Below are 18,460 nucleotides of genomic sequence, written 5' to 3'. Positions count from 1 at the left end.
AAATGAATTCCACATTGATAAAAGCTTTTATTTGAGCTAAACATGTTTTTTCGTAATTACTTACTTCATATGATACTTTAACTGCATGAGAGATATTGCAGTTGTTCGGAAAGATCATTTCAGCTTTACGAAAAATCATTTACCGTTTTAAAACGTTAAAGAGCAGCAATACAAAATCATGTAGTGGCTGTGTTGATGGAATTAAATTCATGAAGTTAAGAATAAAATAATTTAAAATTATGTAATCACTTTTTGGGTGAGCATTATACTTTATATTTATCTAAATATTATTTGGATATCGTTTCAAAGTTGTGAATCGATATTTTAATGCAAATATTTGCATCCTACAAAAGCAAAACTTTCGTACTGTGAATATTCCTTTATTTTCTATTTAAGTCACGATGAAAAAATATTTTTTAAAATAAAATCTATACATTTATTTTCTTTTATATAAATATTCTATTTATATTTTATTCAAACAAAAAGCAAAAAACTACTTAATCGTGTGCTAAAAAACTGCTCTATAGAATGCAAAAACTTTTTGAGTTAAATGCGTGAGAAATTCAATTTTTTTAATTTCTTTACAGCATTAGTGGCGATATCTAGGTGAGATAGTGCTAAGTCCTCGGAGGGAATGCTGAAAGTCATATGCTTTTTATGTTACTCTTGTTATCTGTACTCTATTTACACAAGTTTTTAGAAAATCTGTCAACAGAAGTTTGCGAGTTTTTTTGCCATACAAATGATTTAAAGAAAAATAATGATTTAAAATTAATTTTTTTTTAATGTGCCCTTTAACTAAAGGAACAATGATAAATTCCTCGCAAATTAATCCTGTAATTACTAAGAAAAGCTACGTTAAAAATGCGCAATCAAACAACAGCTGGCATCCGACTTACTTAAGTTTTAAAACGCAGTGCGCAAAATAAAAAAAGGACCACCCTGAATAACTTTTGATCTAACAATCGGATCTTCTCGTTCTAGGACTCAATCTTTATGGTTGGAGTTTGGAAATTCGATTATCCAAAGATAAATTTAATAAAGTTAAAAAATTAATTTTTTTAAAATATACACTTAAACTAAAGGAACAATGAAAAATTCCTCGAAAATTAATCCTGTAATTACTAAGAAAAGCTACGTTAAAAATGCGCAATCAAACAACAGCTGGCATCTGACTCACTTAAGTTTTGAAACGCAGTGTGCAAAATAAAAAACGGACCACCCTGAATAACTTTTGATCTAACGATCGGATCTTCTCGCTCGAGGACTCAATCTTTATGGTTTGAGTTTGGAAATTCCATCATCCAAAGATAAATTTAATAAAGATAAAATAAAAAAATTTGGTATATCAACAATTAAACATGAAACAATTCTGACAGTACATAAACAGACAATTATAAATGTATTACGCAATTTAATACAAACATTTGCTTACTTCCCAAGAAATGGATTAATTTAATGAGTCTTTGTAATCAAAAGATAAACTTTATTAAATGGCTGGGAATAGCTAATTTAAATAATAGTGGAATAGTAATCTGAGCGCTTTGTACTAAAAGATTTAGAATGTTGGAGAAAGTCTCTTGGGAAAATCATCAAAAAATAGAAAATATCAACATATCAACAAGAGTCTCCCCCAACTTAATTCCCTGAAAGGTTAATATATCTGTTTTCCTTAGAAATTCTAGATGATTGCCTGTTTCAGACAATTTATAAATAGATAGCCAACAAAGAAATGGTTCTGTCGATATTCGACATTTTTAAAAGATGACATCGGATCCCAGAAATGCGATAAAGACTATTTCAAAATGCAAAGGACATTTTCCCATAACGTAAACTGAGGCGGTTGTTTTTGAGGTATTAAATCACTCTCCGTGGGTGATGTTGAAATTTAAGGGCTGTTAATCTTCATCAGTTAAGTGCATGGAGAAAAAGACTTGAGCCAAGAGCGTTTTATTGCTTATTGAAAAAAAGGGGAACAGTGATAATTCTTATAGTTCTCTAAACACTTGTTTTATTTTTTTATGCGGTGCATTTTTTGTGCATTTTATTTTTAATTAATTTTATTTTAATAATAATGTAATAAGGGAGAATCTATGCAAAAAAAGTAGAGAATGAAAGTAAAAGACATATAATAAGAAAGTAAAAGGCATCGATTTTGGACAAATTTTGTACTTTTCCATTTAAAACTGCATTCTTTAAAATAATGTAAAATTTTTTACAGCTTATTTTTCAAAATCTTTCCGACTATTATTAAATAAAATAATAAAAATAAAAATAGTTAGTAAAAAAATATTTTGCATTAAATTATATATGCATAAATGAATTTTTTAATTGAGTGCAAAAATGCTTAAATACTCTTAAAATTTCTCGAGATATAGCAAAATGCGCAAAAGTAAAATTAACATTAAAGGGAGCCAAACTTTTGGACCGTTATCTTGACCAAACTATTGAGATTATATTTCTCAGATTGCGGTTATTCCCTATATTTTTAGGGTCAGAAATCCAAATCCGTCAAAAAAAAGGAATGTTTATTCAGAGAAAGTAAGCTTTTGTGTCTGATTTCGTAATTCAAAACATCGTCTGCACTTTAGCATATTTAATTATAATAATAATTTAATAATTAGCATATTTAAAGTCACCACATCGAACCATTAAAATTGAGTTTTGGAACGCGAAGATCGAATCATTAGATCATAAGTTATTCAGGGTAGCTCTTATTTTTATTCTGCGTACTGTAAATTTGGTAAAATTAGAATAATCTTTGCATTTTTTTGTAATTCTTGTATTTAAATTTTAAAAAAAGTTCACTTTTCTTATTATGCTTTCACATATATTTCTAATATACTTTATATTACTGTATCTAATGTTCTGAAGATTTACAAGAATAAATTTTACCCTTCATATCTTCATCCTGATAGTTGAGAGGTTCTCTTGGTTTAACAGTTTCATTTAGAGATGCTCTTCTTATCTCTGGACTGCGATTTGGGATATCCAAAGAACGAGCACTTCTATCCCGCCAAGTGTTACTTTCATTGTGAGCCATCGGGTAAGAGTGATAAGGTGATGAGTCGTTTGAGTAGCTTTTTGGAGAACGTCTGTCTTTCGGTTGACTTGAGCTTCTTCGAGCTCCAAAATCAACAGCCAATGCTTCATTTTGCTGAGCATGTACTCGGGGCAATGCAGAAGAAGGTATTAAACTAACACCTGTAGTAAAATAAAAGGGAGTAAATTAATTACTAGCGATTTCTTTTACTTATTACTTGTAGGGGAGAGTTGGGTAGCCCCGCCCACAGTCAATTTCATATATATAGAATATTTTTTCAAAGCAATGAGTCATCGGACATTAATTGTTATATTAAAAAAAGATTATTTTAAAAGTTTCAAGTATTTATGCAGCTGTTAACATGGTAAACAATAGTTTTGAAAATATGTTAAATACAGTAGTCATGAAATTAAGAAAAATTGGTTGAATGTTTCGATTAAACTTCACTTTAATACTAAAAAAATAATTTTTTCTATACATACAGCATTAAAGTATGTAGTCTTAAGTTTAATTTGCACAAAGAAAGAAGTTTATATGTGAAAAATTGTTCGAGTAATTACAAATTTACAAAAAAATTGGATTTCGGGTAGCCCCGCTCACATGAATGTCGGGTATCACCGCCCAATTTTATTTCGTCGATAAATGTACGGTTGCAAAGATTATTATTTTATTGCTTCAAATTTGAATGTTATATGCATTTTTAACAACAAATATTGTTGTTATTAAATGATAGAATTCACTAAAAGTATATAAATATGTAATAAATAAAATAATTTTGTGATAAAAATGATAAACGAGGTTTACCTATTGTCAATACATTGGTCATTTTCATTTACATCTGAAAAAACAGTCAAAAAAACATAATTTTTGTAACTGGGCGGCTACCCGACACATTTTTAAAAGAGCTGAGAAACATGTTTTTTTAAATTTCTATTTTTTTAAGTTAAACTATTCTTTTTTTGGTTTATTGTTTTTGCATTATTTAATTAGATGATAAAACAATAGAAGCATACAAAAATATTGATTATTACTAAATATTATACAGAAATATAAGCAATACTTTTTAAGTGAGCGGGGCTACCCGACTCTCCCCTACTTGTAATCCAAAAATCATGCTTTCATATTTTGTGGTGGCAATATGTTAGATGTAGTATAAGATTAGTCGAACGTACTAGAGGCAATCACAAGCAGAAAGGAGTATATTAGTTACTGAAGAATTTTTTTAATTTATTAATTTAAGAATTATTTTCAACGATCATTAAAAAATAGTAATTCAGAAATTATGTCTCCATATTTTGTAGGAGCATGGTGGTGGATACAACATGAGGTTAGGACGTTGCACTTTTATAGAATGTTACAATTAAAGTCTATTTGGGAATAACTGCTTTAAGTTTTCTCCTGCTAAGTATTACCTCTGTAAATGAGCATTGAATCGAAAAATTAAAATGTATTCAAATTTTGAATACTTCATTAGCAAGCAGTTATATTAATTAAGGCGTTTACTCCATTAAAAAACAGACATAACAAATATTAAGAGAAATGCACACAATTTGTCTCGTTTGTTTTAATTAATTATTTATTTTCAAACATGTATTTAAAACATGCTTTTAATATCTTTGTTTGTATGCTTTTAATATCCTTGTTTGTACGTTTTTAATATCTTAATTTTATCTTTGCTTTTCATAGCTGAACCGAACTTGGTTGTTTTTATTGGTCGAATATATGCTTGTACAGAAGTTGTTTCTTCATGATAAAAATAGCAATTCGGGAAAATATCTTATTATTTTGTTCTGTTCGGACTGCTACACGAGTTTTATTGAGCAAAATAATTGTATTTTTTCTGAATTTTGTTGTATTTGTTTAGTACTTTCAAACCGACTGCCTTAATTAATTAGTTCATAATCTGACAAAAATTTTTTTTATTACTCTATTTTATTTATATCTCCCACATGTGAGATATAAATGTCATATAATGCCTATTGTATAATACTAATAACATAGCACTCATATCTCGCTAAAAATATCAATTGATTAGCATGAACTATTTGACACTATTTTTTTAACATATTAATAAATTTTCTATAAATAGTGTTTAAAGTTTTATTCAAAAACTTAAGATTTTTTAAGAAAAACACTCATATAAATAACAATAATAAATATAAATATTAATAATAATTTTACAAAAATATATCTCCACGGTATATGTAATAAGTCAAATTTTTTTATAAAAGTTACAGGATTGATTCCAAATTTGCGTGATGCAAGCTGATCAAAAATACAATTTTCCCTGTTTTTTTGATGATGTTCTAAATACAATCATAATTGATTCTTCATTGAACAATGGGTGAAAACACATGTTTTTTTTTCACACGCACAAAGCTTCAGAACACTCACAGAATTCTAAATTAAACTTATGAGCTAAGATGCAAATACACACATGCGTTAAAACGCATGGTATAGTATTAAAAATTTTATTAGAAAGGAATTTAATGTATAAAGAACTTGCATGCAGTTCACATGCTCGTTTTAATGCAAAGCTTAGTCCTTTCAGATACTTCGATAAATTCTCGCAGCTGTTCATTGAAGTTATAGGGATTCATTGTTTCGAGTACTCACCACTTGCTCGATCTGAGTAATGTCTGTCTTCATCATACATGTATCTTCGAGGATTTTGGGCACAAATATCCAACTCAGAGAAACTTTCAGGCTCAAAATCATAGTCAAAATTACGAAAAGAGCAAAGGGCTTTTTCAAATTCATTATCATCATCTAAGTTGGGTCTCAAAGGTGCGTGATGATCTTTGCGTTGATGAGGCTGCTCCCAATAATAGTCCATGCTTGTATTTTGCCGCTCTAATCTGGGTTGCCGCTTGCCGACATTTCTTTCACCATATCGCATTTCATCAACAGAATAACCTCTTTCTCTCTCTTGAGGCAAATTCATCTGGGGACGACCTAGAGATGTTGAGCGGCTTTTCCTTTCAGCCACAGTACCATTATCCCAGCCTAGTTATGAGAAAATATAACACATTCGGAAGAATTAAAATGTAAATAAAAAGTTCAAAATAGAATTTTTTTTTTCAAGAAAAAGAAAAAAAAAGCAAAGTTAGAAGAAGAAATGCAATTGGAAGTTTAAACCAGCTAAAGGGTCATTATGTAGAGAGAAGTGAGCTTAATAATTGAATCAAGGGTAAAGTTTTGGACTTTTGAACTTTAGTTTCCCAATTTATTTTGGGTATTAACCCCTTGCCAGTGTCACCCGAATCCAGTTCGGGCAACTACTACCAGCAGTTCTAACTTCGGGCAGAAGAAAAATTAACGTTTCTATTTTGTAAAGCCGAGCTGTGTTCGTTTCTACTTTAGGATACTTAATTTACTATTTTCCTAATAGATGGCATTAGTGGATGATCTTTGTCATACTGATCCACATAAAACAAATGTTGAACTGACTTCGGGCAGGAGAAAAATTAACGTTTCCATTTTGCGAAGCCCGAGCTGAGTTCTTTTCTACTTTAGGATACTTAATTCATTATTTTCCTAATAGGTGGCATTAGTGGTCCTAGTTTTTCACCGATTACGACTTCAGTCGAGGGAGGGAAAATGTGGGTGGGAAAAGATATATAAAATGTATATATTGAAAATCATGTTGTTGTGTCTTTATATTATATTATATAAGTTATATTATATTTAGTTTCAAAATTTTGTTTCATTTGATCTAATTGAATTAGATGTGTGCATAATCCATTACTTTTTTATGTGAATGTAAAAATTATAAATACAGTAGTTATTGCATTAAAATTTTTTTTTGTAATAAAAAAACATTTTCTAACTTTTACAATAATATTCGGAACAAAATTAAACAGTCAAATAAATTTTCCATTTTCGGTCCCTTTTTCTGAAATAAATGTCACTGTTAAGGGGTTAAAGACCGTTTGGATCACTTGTTTCCGATTAAAAAACACTTGGTCTGCCGGAAATGACAGAAATAATGAGATCAGGGGTTTCCATCAAAAGATGAAATTTTTTCTTTATAATCTGGCTCTTAGCCATAAAAATAAAGAAAAGTGAAGAAATAATTTGCCAAAAACAAAGCAGTTGATTCAGAGTGGCCTATAATCTCTTGTTATATTGATCCGGTAAATAATCTGCGGGCTATTTCAAAGGTAAGTCCCGCAAATATGGATTGTAGAATGAAAAAGAACCATTCTTTTCTTGATTGAAGTATGGCATACTAAGTATAAAGAAGTTGTCGTAAACTGTCAAAACCTGGTAGAGTCTATGCCAAAAAGAGGGGAACTGGTTATCAAATGATAGGGAAAATATATAAAATATTTTAACTAAGGACACTATTCTTAATTAACTGTTGTTTTTCAAAATATGTGCTTAATGAAATTATTAAGTTCGCTATTGTAGGTGATGGTAAAATATAGCTGTTGATGTGAATTTCTAAAAAAATAAATGACTAAAGTGCTGTTAAGCGTGCCAGTGATATTGCAGAAGCATGTGACTAACAAATAATCGTGGAAAAGTGCTGTTAAGCGTGCCAGTGATATTGCAGAAGCATGTGACTAACAAATAATCGTGGAAAAGTACTGTGGGCCCCTTAATTTATAGATGAGATGAAAACAAAATGTTCACAATCAGTTAATGGAAAATACATGTTTTATCTTCATTTTTCATCATGTCAAATTTAAGAAGAAAAAAAAAACTCGCGATTTAAAAAGGTAGAACTTTTCACCTTCACCTAATGCTTTTTTTTAGATTTCTATGTGTTTTCTCTGCAAAATAATTTCAATGGAAAACACGAACATTTTGCAGACGAAATTTAAATCGTTTTCATAGCCTTTTTAGACAAAAAATCGTGTAATTTCATCACAAAAATAAAATAAAAAACGTGTAAGATATTGAAATATATTTACAGAAAATGATTGAAAATACGAAATTGATGATAAGATACTAATTTTTCTAGAAAAATTGTTAAATTTATTAAGGTTTTGACCTGAGCATGAACTTTTCCGATCACTTGATCAGAATTAAAATATATTCTGTAATAAGCAATATTTTTTAAATCGTTTATATTAAATATTTCATCAATTTGCGCTTTGTTAATTTATGATAAAAATATATATTTGGTCATACTTTAACTTTATTCCATATTCGAAAAATTATTCAGAAAACCTAGCGGAATTTAATTTTGTTTAATTTAATATAGGAAATTTATTTAAAGCTCAGAGTTTATAAATTGAGTTAAAAATAAAAGTCATATCAATCAGTAAAAGTTGTGGTATTTGTACTCACCGTCGGATGGCAGCTTTTTTGATCCATGAGGGATTGTGTCAATTCTAGAAACATGTTGTCTATGCGAGTCTCTTCTTTCTGTATGGCACTCCAACGATGAGTTTCTTTCTGGTGCGCCTTTTATCTGACGGCCTCTTTCAAGAGGCCTTCCACGTAAATCATGTTTCTCCAAACGCTGTTTCATATTTGGAGTATCTTGGTAATATTCTGGTGGTGGTCTCTGATGTTCTGGACTGATGCTTGTATCTTTATTTCTAGCTTGGTGTTCTTGTTCAACTCGCTTGTAAGATAAGTCAGAGAAGTACGGAGGTGGAAGATCAACCCTAAGGCTATCACTATATAAAGGTGGGACTTTTTCTTTGTTCTTTGGAATGGAAGGTTTGCTGTTACCTTGAATTTCATTATTTGATATTTGAGTCTCCTTCAGATTGGGGTGGGGGTGACTGTTGTTGGATTGAGCTTTGTCCTTACGATAATTACTTGATAGAAAGTGGTACCGAAAATATTCTATGAAAGTTTCTGTCTCTTTGCCGCTTTCATTCTTCTCACGTTTGTTTTTAGCACCAGTATCGACCTTTCTTGGTTGATGTACATTATCAGTTTTATTTTTAGGAGAATCCACTTTTTCATGATGACTTTGAGATTTATCTTGAGCCGGGTAATCCTTCTTAGACTGCGGGTTTTTATAATCAGAGTGGGTTACACTCTTATCACAATTTGTTGGCTTGTTGGTCATATGACGACGCTGCGATGGAGAACCGCTTAAATGGACGACTTCTAAATGATACTCTGATGGTTTAATGGCTTTTTTCATACTTTCTCTTGCTGCGTTAGATGAAGATGATGATTGAGAGCTTTCACTAATTTGATTGGCATGGTCGTTTGTGGCATAAGCTCTTTGTGACTCCATGCCTTCAGAAGGGCACTTATTAGCACCGGAATCATTTAAATGACTCTCTGTGGTTTCGGTACTACAAGTTTCTCTAGATCTAGTAGGGGCATTTAAAGAATCAAACTGAAAAGGAATAAAATGTTTTTCAATATGCGTGATGTTAAATATTTAACATTTTGCATGTCGTAAGAATAATATTATCCTTTAATCTTTGGATATAATTTCGAGTTAAATTGCTCTCTGATAGTGAAAAAGTAAAAATAACTCAACTTGAGTTAATTTTAATCCATTCGCTAGGATAATTACTGAAATGACACATATTTGAGTGCATCATTCCAAATATAGCATGCATATTTACATAAAAAAATCTATTATAGCCGTGTTACAAATAAAATATTTTCGATCTTTCAGCCTTGAGTTAAAACGGACACGTATGACTTTTACGTGTAATTTAGTAGGTTTGATTCAATTTTGTCTATATTCAAAGTCTTCAAAAATTGATGGGCTAGACCAGGGGTTTCCAACTTACATGTGTCCGTGGGCCGCAATTAAAAACACCAGTCAAATGGTGGGCCATAACTTTATCAATTTTATATAGGACTCTTTTATGTTTGAAGGAACACTAAATATTACTTTCAGATTTTTATCAAAGTTTTTTTAATATTAAAAAGCAAAATAACAAGCATTACAAATAATACTTGTTGCGTATCATTTTAATCTTCTCTTAATCAGAAACTTAGGGACAAGATTTTTTTTCTTTTAAATTTAATTCTGCGATAAATTAAAATTTTTTCGAATTATGGCAACAAAAACAATTCTCGATCACATGAAATTAAATTTTTTCTTCTTTTCCGCTCATGCGATATTCAATTCAAGGATTTTAAATAAAACTTGATATTCATTCCCTTTTTTATGTGTTTTAAAATTTACAAATGTAAGTAATTTCGTCCAAAATAAGTGGTTTCAAAAAGTTAAATGTGAGAATTTCTTCGAGAAAATGTCTGATACGCATATGCTAAATTATATTCACAAAATACAAAAAAAAAAAAAGAAAAAAAGAAACGAAATAAAAAAGAGCAACATACACGATTATTTTTGTATTTGACAAAAATATTTTCTTGGATGCAAAGCCTGAGAAATAAAATTCTTTTGCACCGTTGATATGTTAAATTTCACAGAAACGAAAAAATTATGTTTTTTTAAACGAAAGAAAAGTATTTTAAACCCATATAGATTTTTTGCGAAAATTGTCCGCAAAAAAACGACAACTAATATATCTTAGCTCGCTGGCCACAAAAAAAGGTTTCGTGGGCCAGACGCGGCCCCCAGGCAGCCAGTTGGAAACCACTGGGCTAGGGGAAGTCAGAGGATTTATTCGTTGTAACAATACACTGTTAGAAATTTCTGAGAAAAAGTGGGTAAATAACAAATTATTTAGTAGTTATTTTACCGTATTCAAACAAATAATCATGCATAAGATTGTATTCAAAGTGTTAACAGTGAGAAAAACCGTCTCTTAACTACTTTCACCTAATACGGTTAAAAACTCAGAATTTTATAGCATCAACTTGGCCCACGTTATGAATCTACTTAATTGCTTGCAGCTGGGTATGTATTACAGCCGAAAGAACTAATTTGTCAATTTCATGCTCAGCAGAACAGAGGTTCAAGACCTTACGTTGACGCCACAATATTTCTCGCCTTCTCTTCTACACGTGAAGAGTTTGCAGTGTCTTGCACTCCCCAGTTTGTGTCCCTAGGCTGTTAGGTTACGATACTATCTTTCACGCCTATATTTCAGCACCATAAATCTGCTAAACTATTTCTAATGTTCAGTTAAATGTCTTTTTTACAGCTTTTCACCCATACTTGTTGTAAATAGTCAAAACCACCGTAAAGTTTTGTACTCATGTTCTTTTAAGCATACATAACTTCCAGATAATTGCGATTAACCGAACCTAGAGGAATTTTCAGTTTGTAACAAGCAAAAAGAAAACTATTTTTTTAAATAAAATTTTCAGACTAGCAGCTTTTAAAAATTGAAAATGTAAATTACTGGGAGCTCAAAATGCTTACGGTTTCATTCAAATCAAAAAACCAATTGTCTGGTTGAGCTGATGATGTTCTTGCTCTTTCCTTCCTCTTTCGATGGCAGCAACCACACATCCAGCGCTAAAAATAAAAGTTATTTTTAAAGTTATTTAGTTTAAAGTTAGAATATTAATACTAAGGTGAATTTACTTTTTCTAGTTTAAATATTTACTAAAACCTGAGTTTTTTAGAAGTTTCACTATATCTTTCTAGGAAAGGTCGTGAAATGATTATATCTATTACATTGGAACAGAAAAAATTATTGCATAGAAGTTAACTCATTCAGTTTGTAGTCATTTCAAATCAAGAACCATTTTTTGTGGGGATTTTACTTTACCCAAACATGGTTTTTCGAAATTATATTAAAAACTCTTAATTATAGGAAATATTTGAAAATTTCTTTTGTCCTGAGTTAATAGAATACGCAATGTTTTTTTGGGAGCTATAATTTTTTGCGCAATAATTATATTTGACTAGGAATTGTAATTAAAAAAATTAGGTCATTTTTAAGTACAGCATCATTTAATAATACAAAACTTTGTAGAATAATGCAATAATTTATAATAATACAAATTAACTTCTAAAATTTTTTTTTTAAAATAGTGTGGTTCAGAGATAGCTCAAATTGGACCAGTATTGCATCAAGTTTAAAGAAATGCTTACGAAAACGCCCCGTTTTGAAGTAAGCGGAAGAAAAGTTTGAGTAAAGGAATTAGTGAAGCAGGCTTAAGTAATTCATGCCCCTTTTGGAGAAGATTGTTGCAAAAATGCATTGGAGCAGTTAAAATAGCAATCACATCACGGGAATCCTGCTAATTTGATATGTATAGCAGCTTTTTTTTTGCAAAAATTAGTATTTTTTTTAATTTATTCAACTGAAAATTCATTTTATGACTTATTTAATAAGCTTACCAGGTCACCAGTTCCCTTATAAACACAGTCTTCACAAATACCTCCCTGACATACATTGCATCGATTAAAAGGGCAAATAACTTTTTCACCATCTAGAATTCGTCTTCTGCAGGTTACGCATCGACTATGCAAATACTCAGGATCCATTTTATCTTCTTCATCCATGTCTTTATCCGGTCTGAAATATATATATATAGATGGAATTTAAAAAAATGAGAGTTATAGTTGCAAATAAGGATAACTATAAAAATAATAAATGCTTAATTTATTCAATAGGTTTCAAACTACAAATTGAAAAAAAATTCGGAAACAAATAAAGAAAGGATTTATACTACAGTTTGTCTAGGGAAAGAGCTCCCCCTGCCACAGAGTCTGAAGCCGTCCGTCGCTATGGAAACAAGAATGGTGCATTTCTTGGAGTTTAGCTTCTCTTCACTCTAGGGCTAACACAAAAGATCGAGGAAAAAGATTTCCTTTATCTCACCGATCCGAGCCAAAATCTGTCCTAAACAATGACCCTACACCCATGGATATGGATGAATAACACTTATATAGAAAATTCTCATGAACAAGCAATAGTAGAATCTTCGTGCGGATGACAGAACTTGCTGGCTAACCGCTGATGAGTGATGATTTGTTAATATCTTCATGTTTTCCTTTTTGAGGTGGGTAGGTAGGTATTTTATTCACGTCACACTAGAGCTGAGCAATGGGCTATTGGCGACGGTCTGGGAAACATCCCTGAGGATGATCCGAAGACATACCATCACAATTTTGATCCTCTGCAGAGGGGATTCCTTTTTCAGAAAGTAACATCAAAGCTTGGGCAATGCTTCTGCATTTAATATTACGTTTTCTCTAACGGAAAAAATCCAATACTCAACAATACATGATTAACAAAACAATGGGTAATACGCATCGGAAAGACACACTCACTATCTTTTTAAATGATCACACGTTCAAGGCAAGAATTCTGATCGAAACTCAAAATTCTTGATCAAGTAGAATTTCTGTTGATGCAAGAGCCTCGGAAAGCAGAAGAGGTGCATTTTAGCAAGGATTCTTTCCATTTATTTTAATATACTTCCTCACACATTCGATTTGATATTTCTGTCATGATATACATACAGTTTACAAGTCACGGTAACAAAACAGTCACGGTTTCATTCTACTAGTATGGCTCAACGTGACAGTGACAATCGAACACATCAATCGTCTGCTCTATATGAATAAAAAAAAAATTCAAATTTATCTTGAGTGCTGAATGCGTGTCATGAATTGCTTACTCTGAAAACATTAAGGATGGATACTTTTTGAGCAAATTACATACATTATAATAAATTAGCAGCATTTATTATTAATTATACTTGGCAGTAATTTAATGTACTGATCTTTTAATGTTCTTTTGATTCCAAATATTAAAATAATTTAAACCTTAAAAAAATTAAATAGAATATACTCTTTAAGTTAAATTATATTTCAAGATTTATTTCAACTTAAATATTATATATTGATTGCATAATCCTATGCAAATATGCAATTGATAAGACAAGACTTTAAATTATGAATTAATTATTTTTGATCCGTTCACACTTATTTGTTTTTACTTTTCAACTATGGGAAGCGTTTTGTTAGTGATGACACATTCATATGATAAATGTCGTAAGCCTATTAGAGAATTGCAGGATTATCTCACTAGAAATAAACAGTTCTCTATTGCATTCCACAAGCATTCTCGTTTATTAGTTTCCCCGTTTTCTTTCCCTTATGTTTTAGTATTTTCTTTCCTTATATATTGAATGGGAGAACGAATATCCATCAAATGATAAAGAGATTTAGGATTTGCTGGTCTGTCTTTCAAACACTATAATATCCCAAATGTTAGAATCCTGACAGGATTCTCTAATAAGAATATACATTGAATATAGCAACATATTTAAAATGATTCAGCTGATTTAAGATATTTAATAATTTTTCTAAGGAGGGACAAGAGAACACAACTGATTTCAGAAAAAAATAACTTTTTATGCATCTTTTTATAGAATTATAGATAAAATAATATAGTCAATTTCAAATTACTTGAGTACATTACTTCAAAGTACATTTAAGCAGTTCCATATATAATGCTGATAATTTCAACATGAGATGGAGGTCGTAATGTTTCTCAGTTAAAAAATTTTTTTAAGACTAGCTCCGTAACTTCTTCATTTTTTTCCGTTTTGATGTACATAGAAAAATGTTTATTATTGATGTAGTTTTTGATCGCACGTCAAACTTCTGAAATTTAATGTTAACAAAATAGTAGTATATTGGACAAAAAATGCTTTTAAGGTAATAGTACAATAAAATGTCAAACAATTGTGAAGGCAAAACGAAGCCAAACTTGCAGCGGAAATTACAGAATTAATAAAGATGCTTTTGAACTTTCAGCCAAACCGAAAGAAATTTAAAGCGTTATTGAGGTAGGAAATATCTAATATTGAAAGAATTATAAATAATATTTGTTAATATTTTTCCCCTTGTAAGCTCGTCAATGTATATTATGCTGTATATTACCTTATCTGGAACTAAAAAAGGAAGTATGCATCTTGAAAATTCCTATTAAGGCAAAGTTAAGCTTAAATTAAAAAGCGTGTTTGAAAACCTCGGACAGAATAAATCTAGGTCTCCAGATTTACCCCTAGGGTAAAATATGCCCCTTTAAAGTTTCATTTCATTCGCTTTTAAACTAACAAAAACTTTTTAGCTGCTTTGTTTACGTGGTGCAGCGGCTAGGCTGTTTGCTTATTACTAGTGAGGTTCAGGTTTCAAATCCCAGCCTGCAAGAGTGATTTTTATCGCTAATATCCCTTGCTAGAAAAGGCTGAGAACTATTCAATATGTTTTATTCAAATTATAAATAATTATTTTTTAATTTAAGTTAATTTTTTTCAAAAACATTTAGGACGAAAAAACAATAGATAATAATTTTTATTTTTATTTTATAACTAAAATAGATGGATAATTAAAGAAAAAACAACTTAAAATTTAAAATTCAAATTAAAATTGTGAATTTTTTTCAATAATTAAAAATCATAATTTTATAAATTTCAAAATAAAATTTATCTGATTGATACAAAACCGACATCTAGAGCTCGATTTAATTATAAAAAAATATAAATTAAATTGACAATTTAGTCAATATTAGGAAACATTTCAAATATTTGAAGCTTATTATTGGACAAAAAGAAGAATAAAATTAAGTAAGAATATTTCAGAGATCTGATCTTTTCTCTTCCTTAAAGTGCTTTCCATTTAGAAGTAATTAAAACAATAGAAAACTTTTATCATCTTGAGTTTCGTCATCTATATAAAAAGCTCACCTTAATTTGAAAATGAATTTAATTACTACTTTCACTTCATGAATTTCTATAATCAATACTGCCTGATGTAATTACTTGCAGCCATATAAAGATCTTTTGCAGACACAATGATTGCATTAAATAAAATCATTTGTTAAAGGACGCATGCAAGAAGTATGTAATTCCCTGTGACAAAGATTGTAATCTTTGTTGTATCTTTAAATACTTTATTTACTATTTATTATATCACAGTTATTTGCCTTTATTTTATTCTACATTTTATTATAAAACATACTGTAATTTAATGAAAATGACGGAAATGTTTGAATTTTTAATTTAGAAAATTCACTAAAATATTTTTTTTCAGAAATTTTCTGTAGAGAAAATAAATTTAAATCCCATTTATTATTAGACTTTTAAAATTTTAAGTGGTATTAGAACAAAGTTAAGGTAAACTTCCTATGGAAGTGAACTAATCATCACAATTATCTCTTTTTCTGGCGAGTATTTTAAATTGCATGATTCTTATGGAATCTTAAGTCAATTCGATTACCATGCGATTAAGAAAAGTCAATGATTTAAGGGACTAAATTTCTTAAAATAAATATTTGAAATTGGCATAAATAGTCAAATAACTCTATATTGAAATAATCTGTTTTTAATAATGATTTGATTTGAGTGGAGAAAATTAAAAGCATCGAGCTGTAATTCAGACATTGCAAACATATTTTTACTTTTTTTACTTATAATTCGTCCCGCAGTGGACTGATCGTTAAGACACGGTTCCCAGCAGAACACCGAAGTCAAGCATCACTGGCTACGGTCAGTGTGCGGGTGGGTGACCACTTGGATCAGTCTGCGTAGGGACCGAGGGTGTGCGGTATTGGTCCTCGTTAAACTGTGCTACCGTAAAGTGCTCGACTTCGCGCGCAGGTCGTCGGGCTACCGAAGCGGGGGTGCCATCCCCTCCGCAGAGGATCAAAATTGTGATGGCATGTCTTCGGATCATCCTCCGGGATGTTTCCCAGACCGTCGCCAATAGCCCATTGTGCAGCTCTAGTGCGACGTAGATTAACAACAACAACATCTTATAATTCTTAATTTATTCTAAAGGAAATTTTTTATTTTTAATTTCCTTGTGAGTTGAACGTAACTATTCTAGTTTTCTATATTTTATAATGTTTTTGATCATTTTTGTGATAATTTTTTATGATTATTTTTCATGAAAATCAATAAATAAAAGGAATGACGTTTTTTCATACATTAATAAAACGTAATAATGTATGATTTGATTCAATGAAGAGAATTTAATTTTCCATAAGTAATCCTAAATAAGTAATCCTACTTAACAAAAAAATCTTAATTTTTATTTTGAACTAAAAGAACTTAGCAAAAAAGGAAACACGAATGCAATAGTGAATTTTATGAAAATAAATAAATTCAAGGAATGATGTCTTTTCGAACAATAATAAAACGTAATAACGTATGATTCATTATCTGGTTTGATCAAATGAAGAAAAAGTAAATTTCCAAAAGTAAATGAAAAAGGTAAATCTTAACAGGAATTTAATAGTCCTCAGGATTGCATTTTGTTATGAAGTTGCCAGTATTAAAGGATAGCTGACTGAAATCATCTTTTTATGATTGGTATTCAAAGGATAACAAAAAAAATATCCTAATTTTTATTTTGAACGAAAATAACTTTCTAGAAAAAGAAAGCAAGAATGTAACGGTTAATTAGAATTTAAATTTAAACAAAATTGAATTTTAATAGAAAGAAAATCAATAAAACATGGAGTAAGCATTTAAATTGTAGTATGACAGGGAAAAAAAACATTGTTTCATACTCTATTCAAACATTAAAACTTTATTTTAACTATGTAAAAAGTATAAGAATTGTAATTATGAAAAAAGAACCCCATAAAAATAGAAGAAAAAGGAATGAAAGAAATAAGAAATGTTTAAAAATGGCATAAAATCTAAAAAAAAAAATATTAATATATCCTACGTAAGTCCAGTTTTTAAAAAAGCGAGCTGCTATGCAAATCAATTTTTCAGTATGTCAATTTTTATGTAGAATACAACTTAAATCTAATGATTAATAAAATATGCCGTAAACATTCAATTCGCCGCATGGCAGTGATGTAAAAGAAAAACATTGCTCTTGCATTTCATTTAAAAATTGGAACTAAATTTTAACTACGTAAAAAGTATAAAATTACAATCAAGTAAAAATAGGGAATGAAAGAAATAAATGTTCGAAAATAGCATAAAATCTTCGAAAAGTTTCTACGTATGTCATTGGTGATGTATAACGTAATAACTAAGAAACTAGATATAGAAGTCAGAAATTCGGAAAAACTCTAGTCTCAATATTGCTGTTGAAAGATGATGCTGTAATAGGCTATATATTGTTATTAGGGGTGAAACAACACGACACTTTATTGGCATTTGGGAATCTTTCCCCATAGACTACTTTTCTCATGGCAATTCATCTTTTTATTTCCCTGTTAAGGAAGGCAAAACAAAAGCAAAAGGGTATTCTTTCGATCTAAAAAACAAATATTTACTTTTTCCAGTTTTTTATATCATTTATTTGTTTTATTTATAACTGAACTAGTAGTAACTGAACTATTTTATTTTTTGAAAAGAAAAATAAGCCAACTGAGGTTTATTGTTTACTAGCCGCCTAAGGCGGCCAGCTGTCCGCCACGCTGAAGGTTTTCACAAATAAAGTTTTTTAAAACGTAGCAGGAAATCTGAAGATTAGTGGACAATTAAAGTGTTCCTGTCCTGCAATTTTGTCTTCATATCCAGTTCTGCTGCAGATGTGTTATAGCTCTTGAGGATGTTTGAAATTATATAGCTACAACGCTTAAGAAA

General features: G+C 30.1%; 1 protein-coding gene across 1 annotated transcript in view; it reads right to left on the bottom strand.

The window, feature by feature from the left end:
* Positions 1 to 2,860: 2,860 nt before the first annotated feature.
* The window catches only part of LOC122269374 (uncharacterized), a 17,603-nt gene continuing 2,003 nt past the window's right edge, over positions 2,861 to 18,460 (bottom strand). Inside the window, exons 2-6 of the mRNA XM_071187261.1 lie at positions 12,237 to 12,414; positions 11,310 to 11,405; positions 8,342 to 9,356; positions 5,660 to 6,049; positions 2,861 to 3,204 (exon numbers count right to left, since the gene is read on the bottom strand). Coding sequence (XP_071043362.1) covers positions 2,861 to 3,204; positions 5,660 to 6,049; positions 8,342 to 9,356; positions 11,310 to 11,405; positions 12,237 to 12,414 — 2,023 coding nt within the window. The remainder of the gene's footprint in view (positions 3,205 to 5,659; positions 6,050 to 8,341; positions 9,357 to 11,309; positions 11,406 to 12,236; positions 12,415 to 18,460) is intronic.

Source organism: Parasteatoda tepidariorum, chromosome X1 (genome assembly GCF_043381705.1).
Source record: "Parasteatoda tepidariorum isolate YZ-2023 chromosome X1, CAS_Ptep_4.0, whole genome shotgun sequence".
Classification (NCBI taxonomy): domain Eukaryota; kingdom Metazoa; phylum Arthropoda; class Arachnida; order Araneae; family Theridiidae; genus Parasteatoda; species Parasteatoda tepidariorum.
The sequence above is the reverse complement of the archived record's forward strand: the minus strand, read 5'-3'. Positions and strand labels throughout refer to the sequence as shown.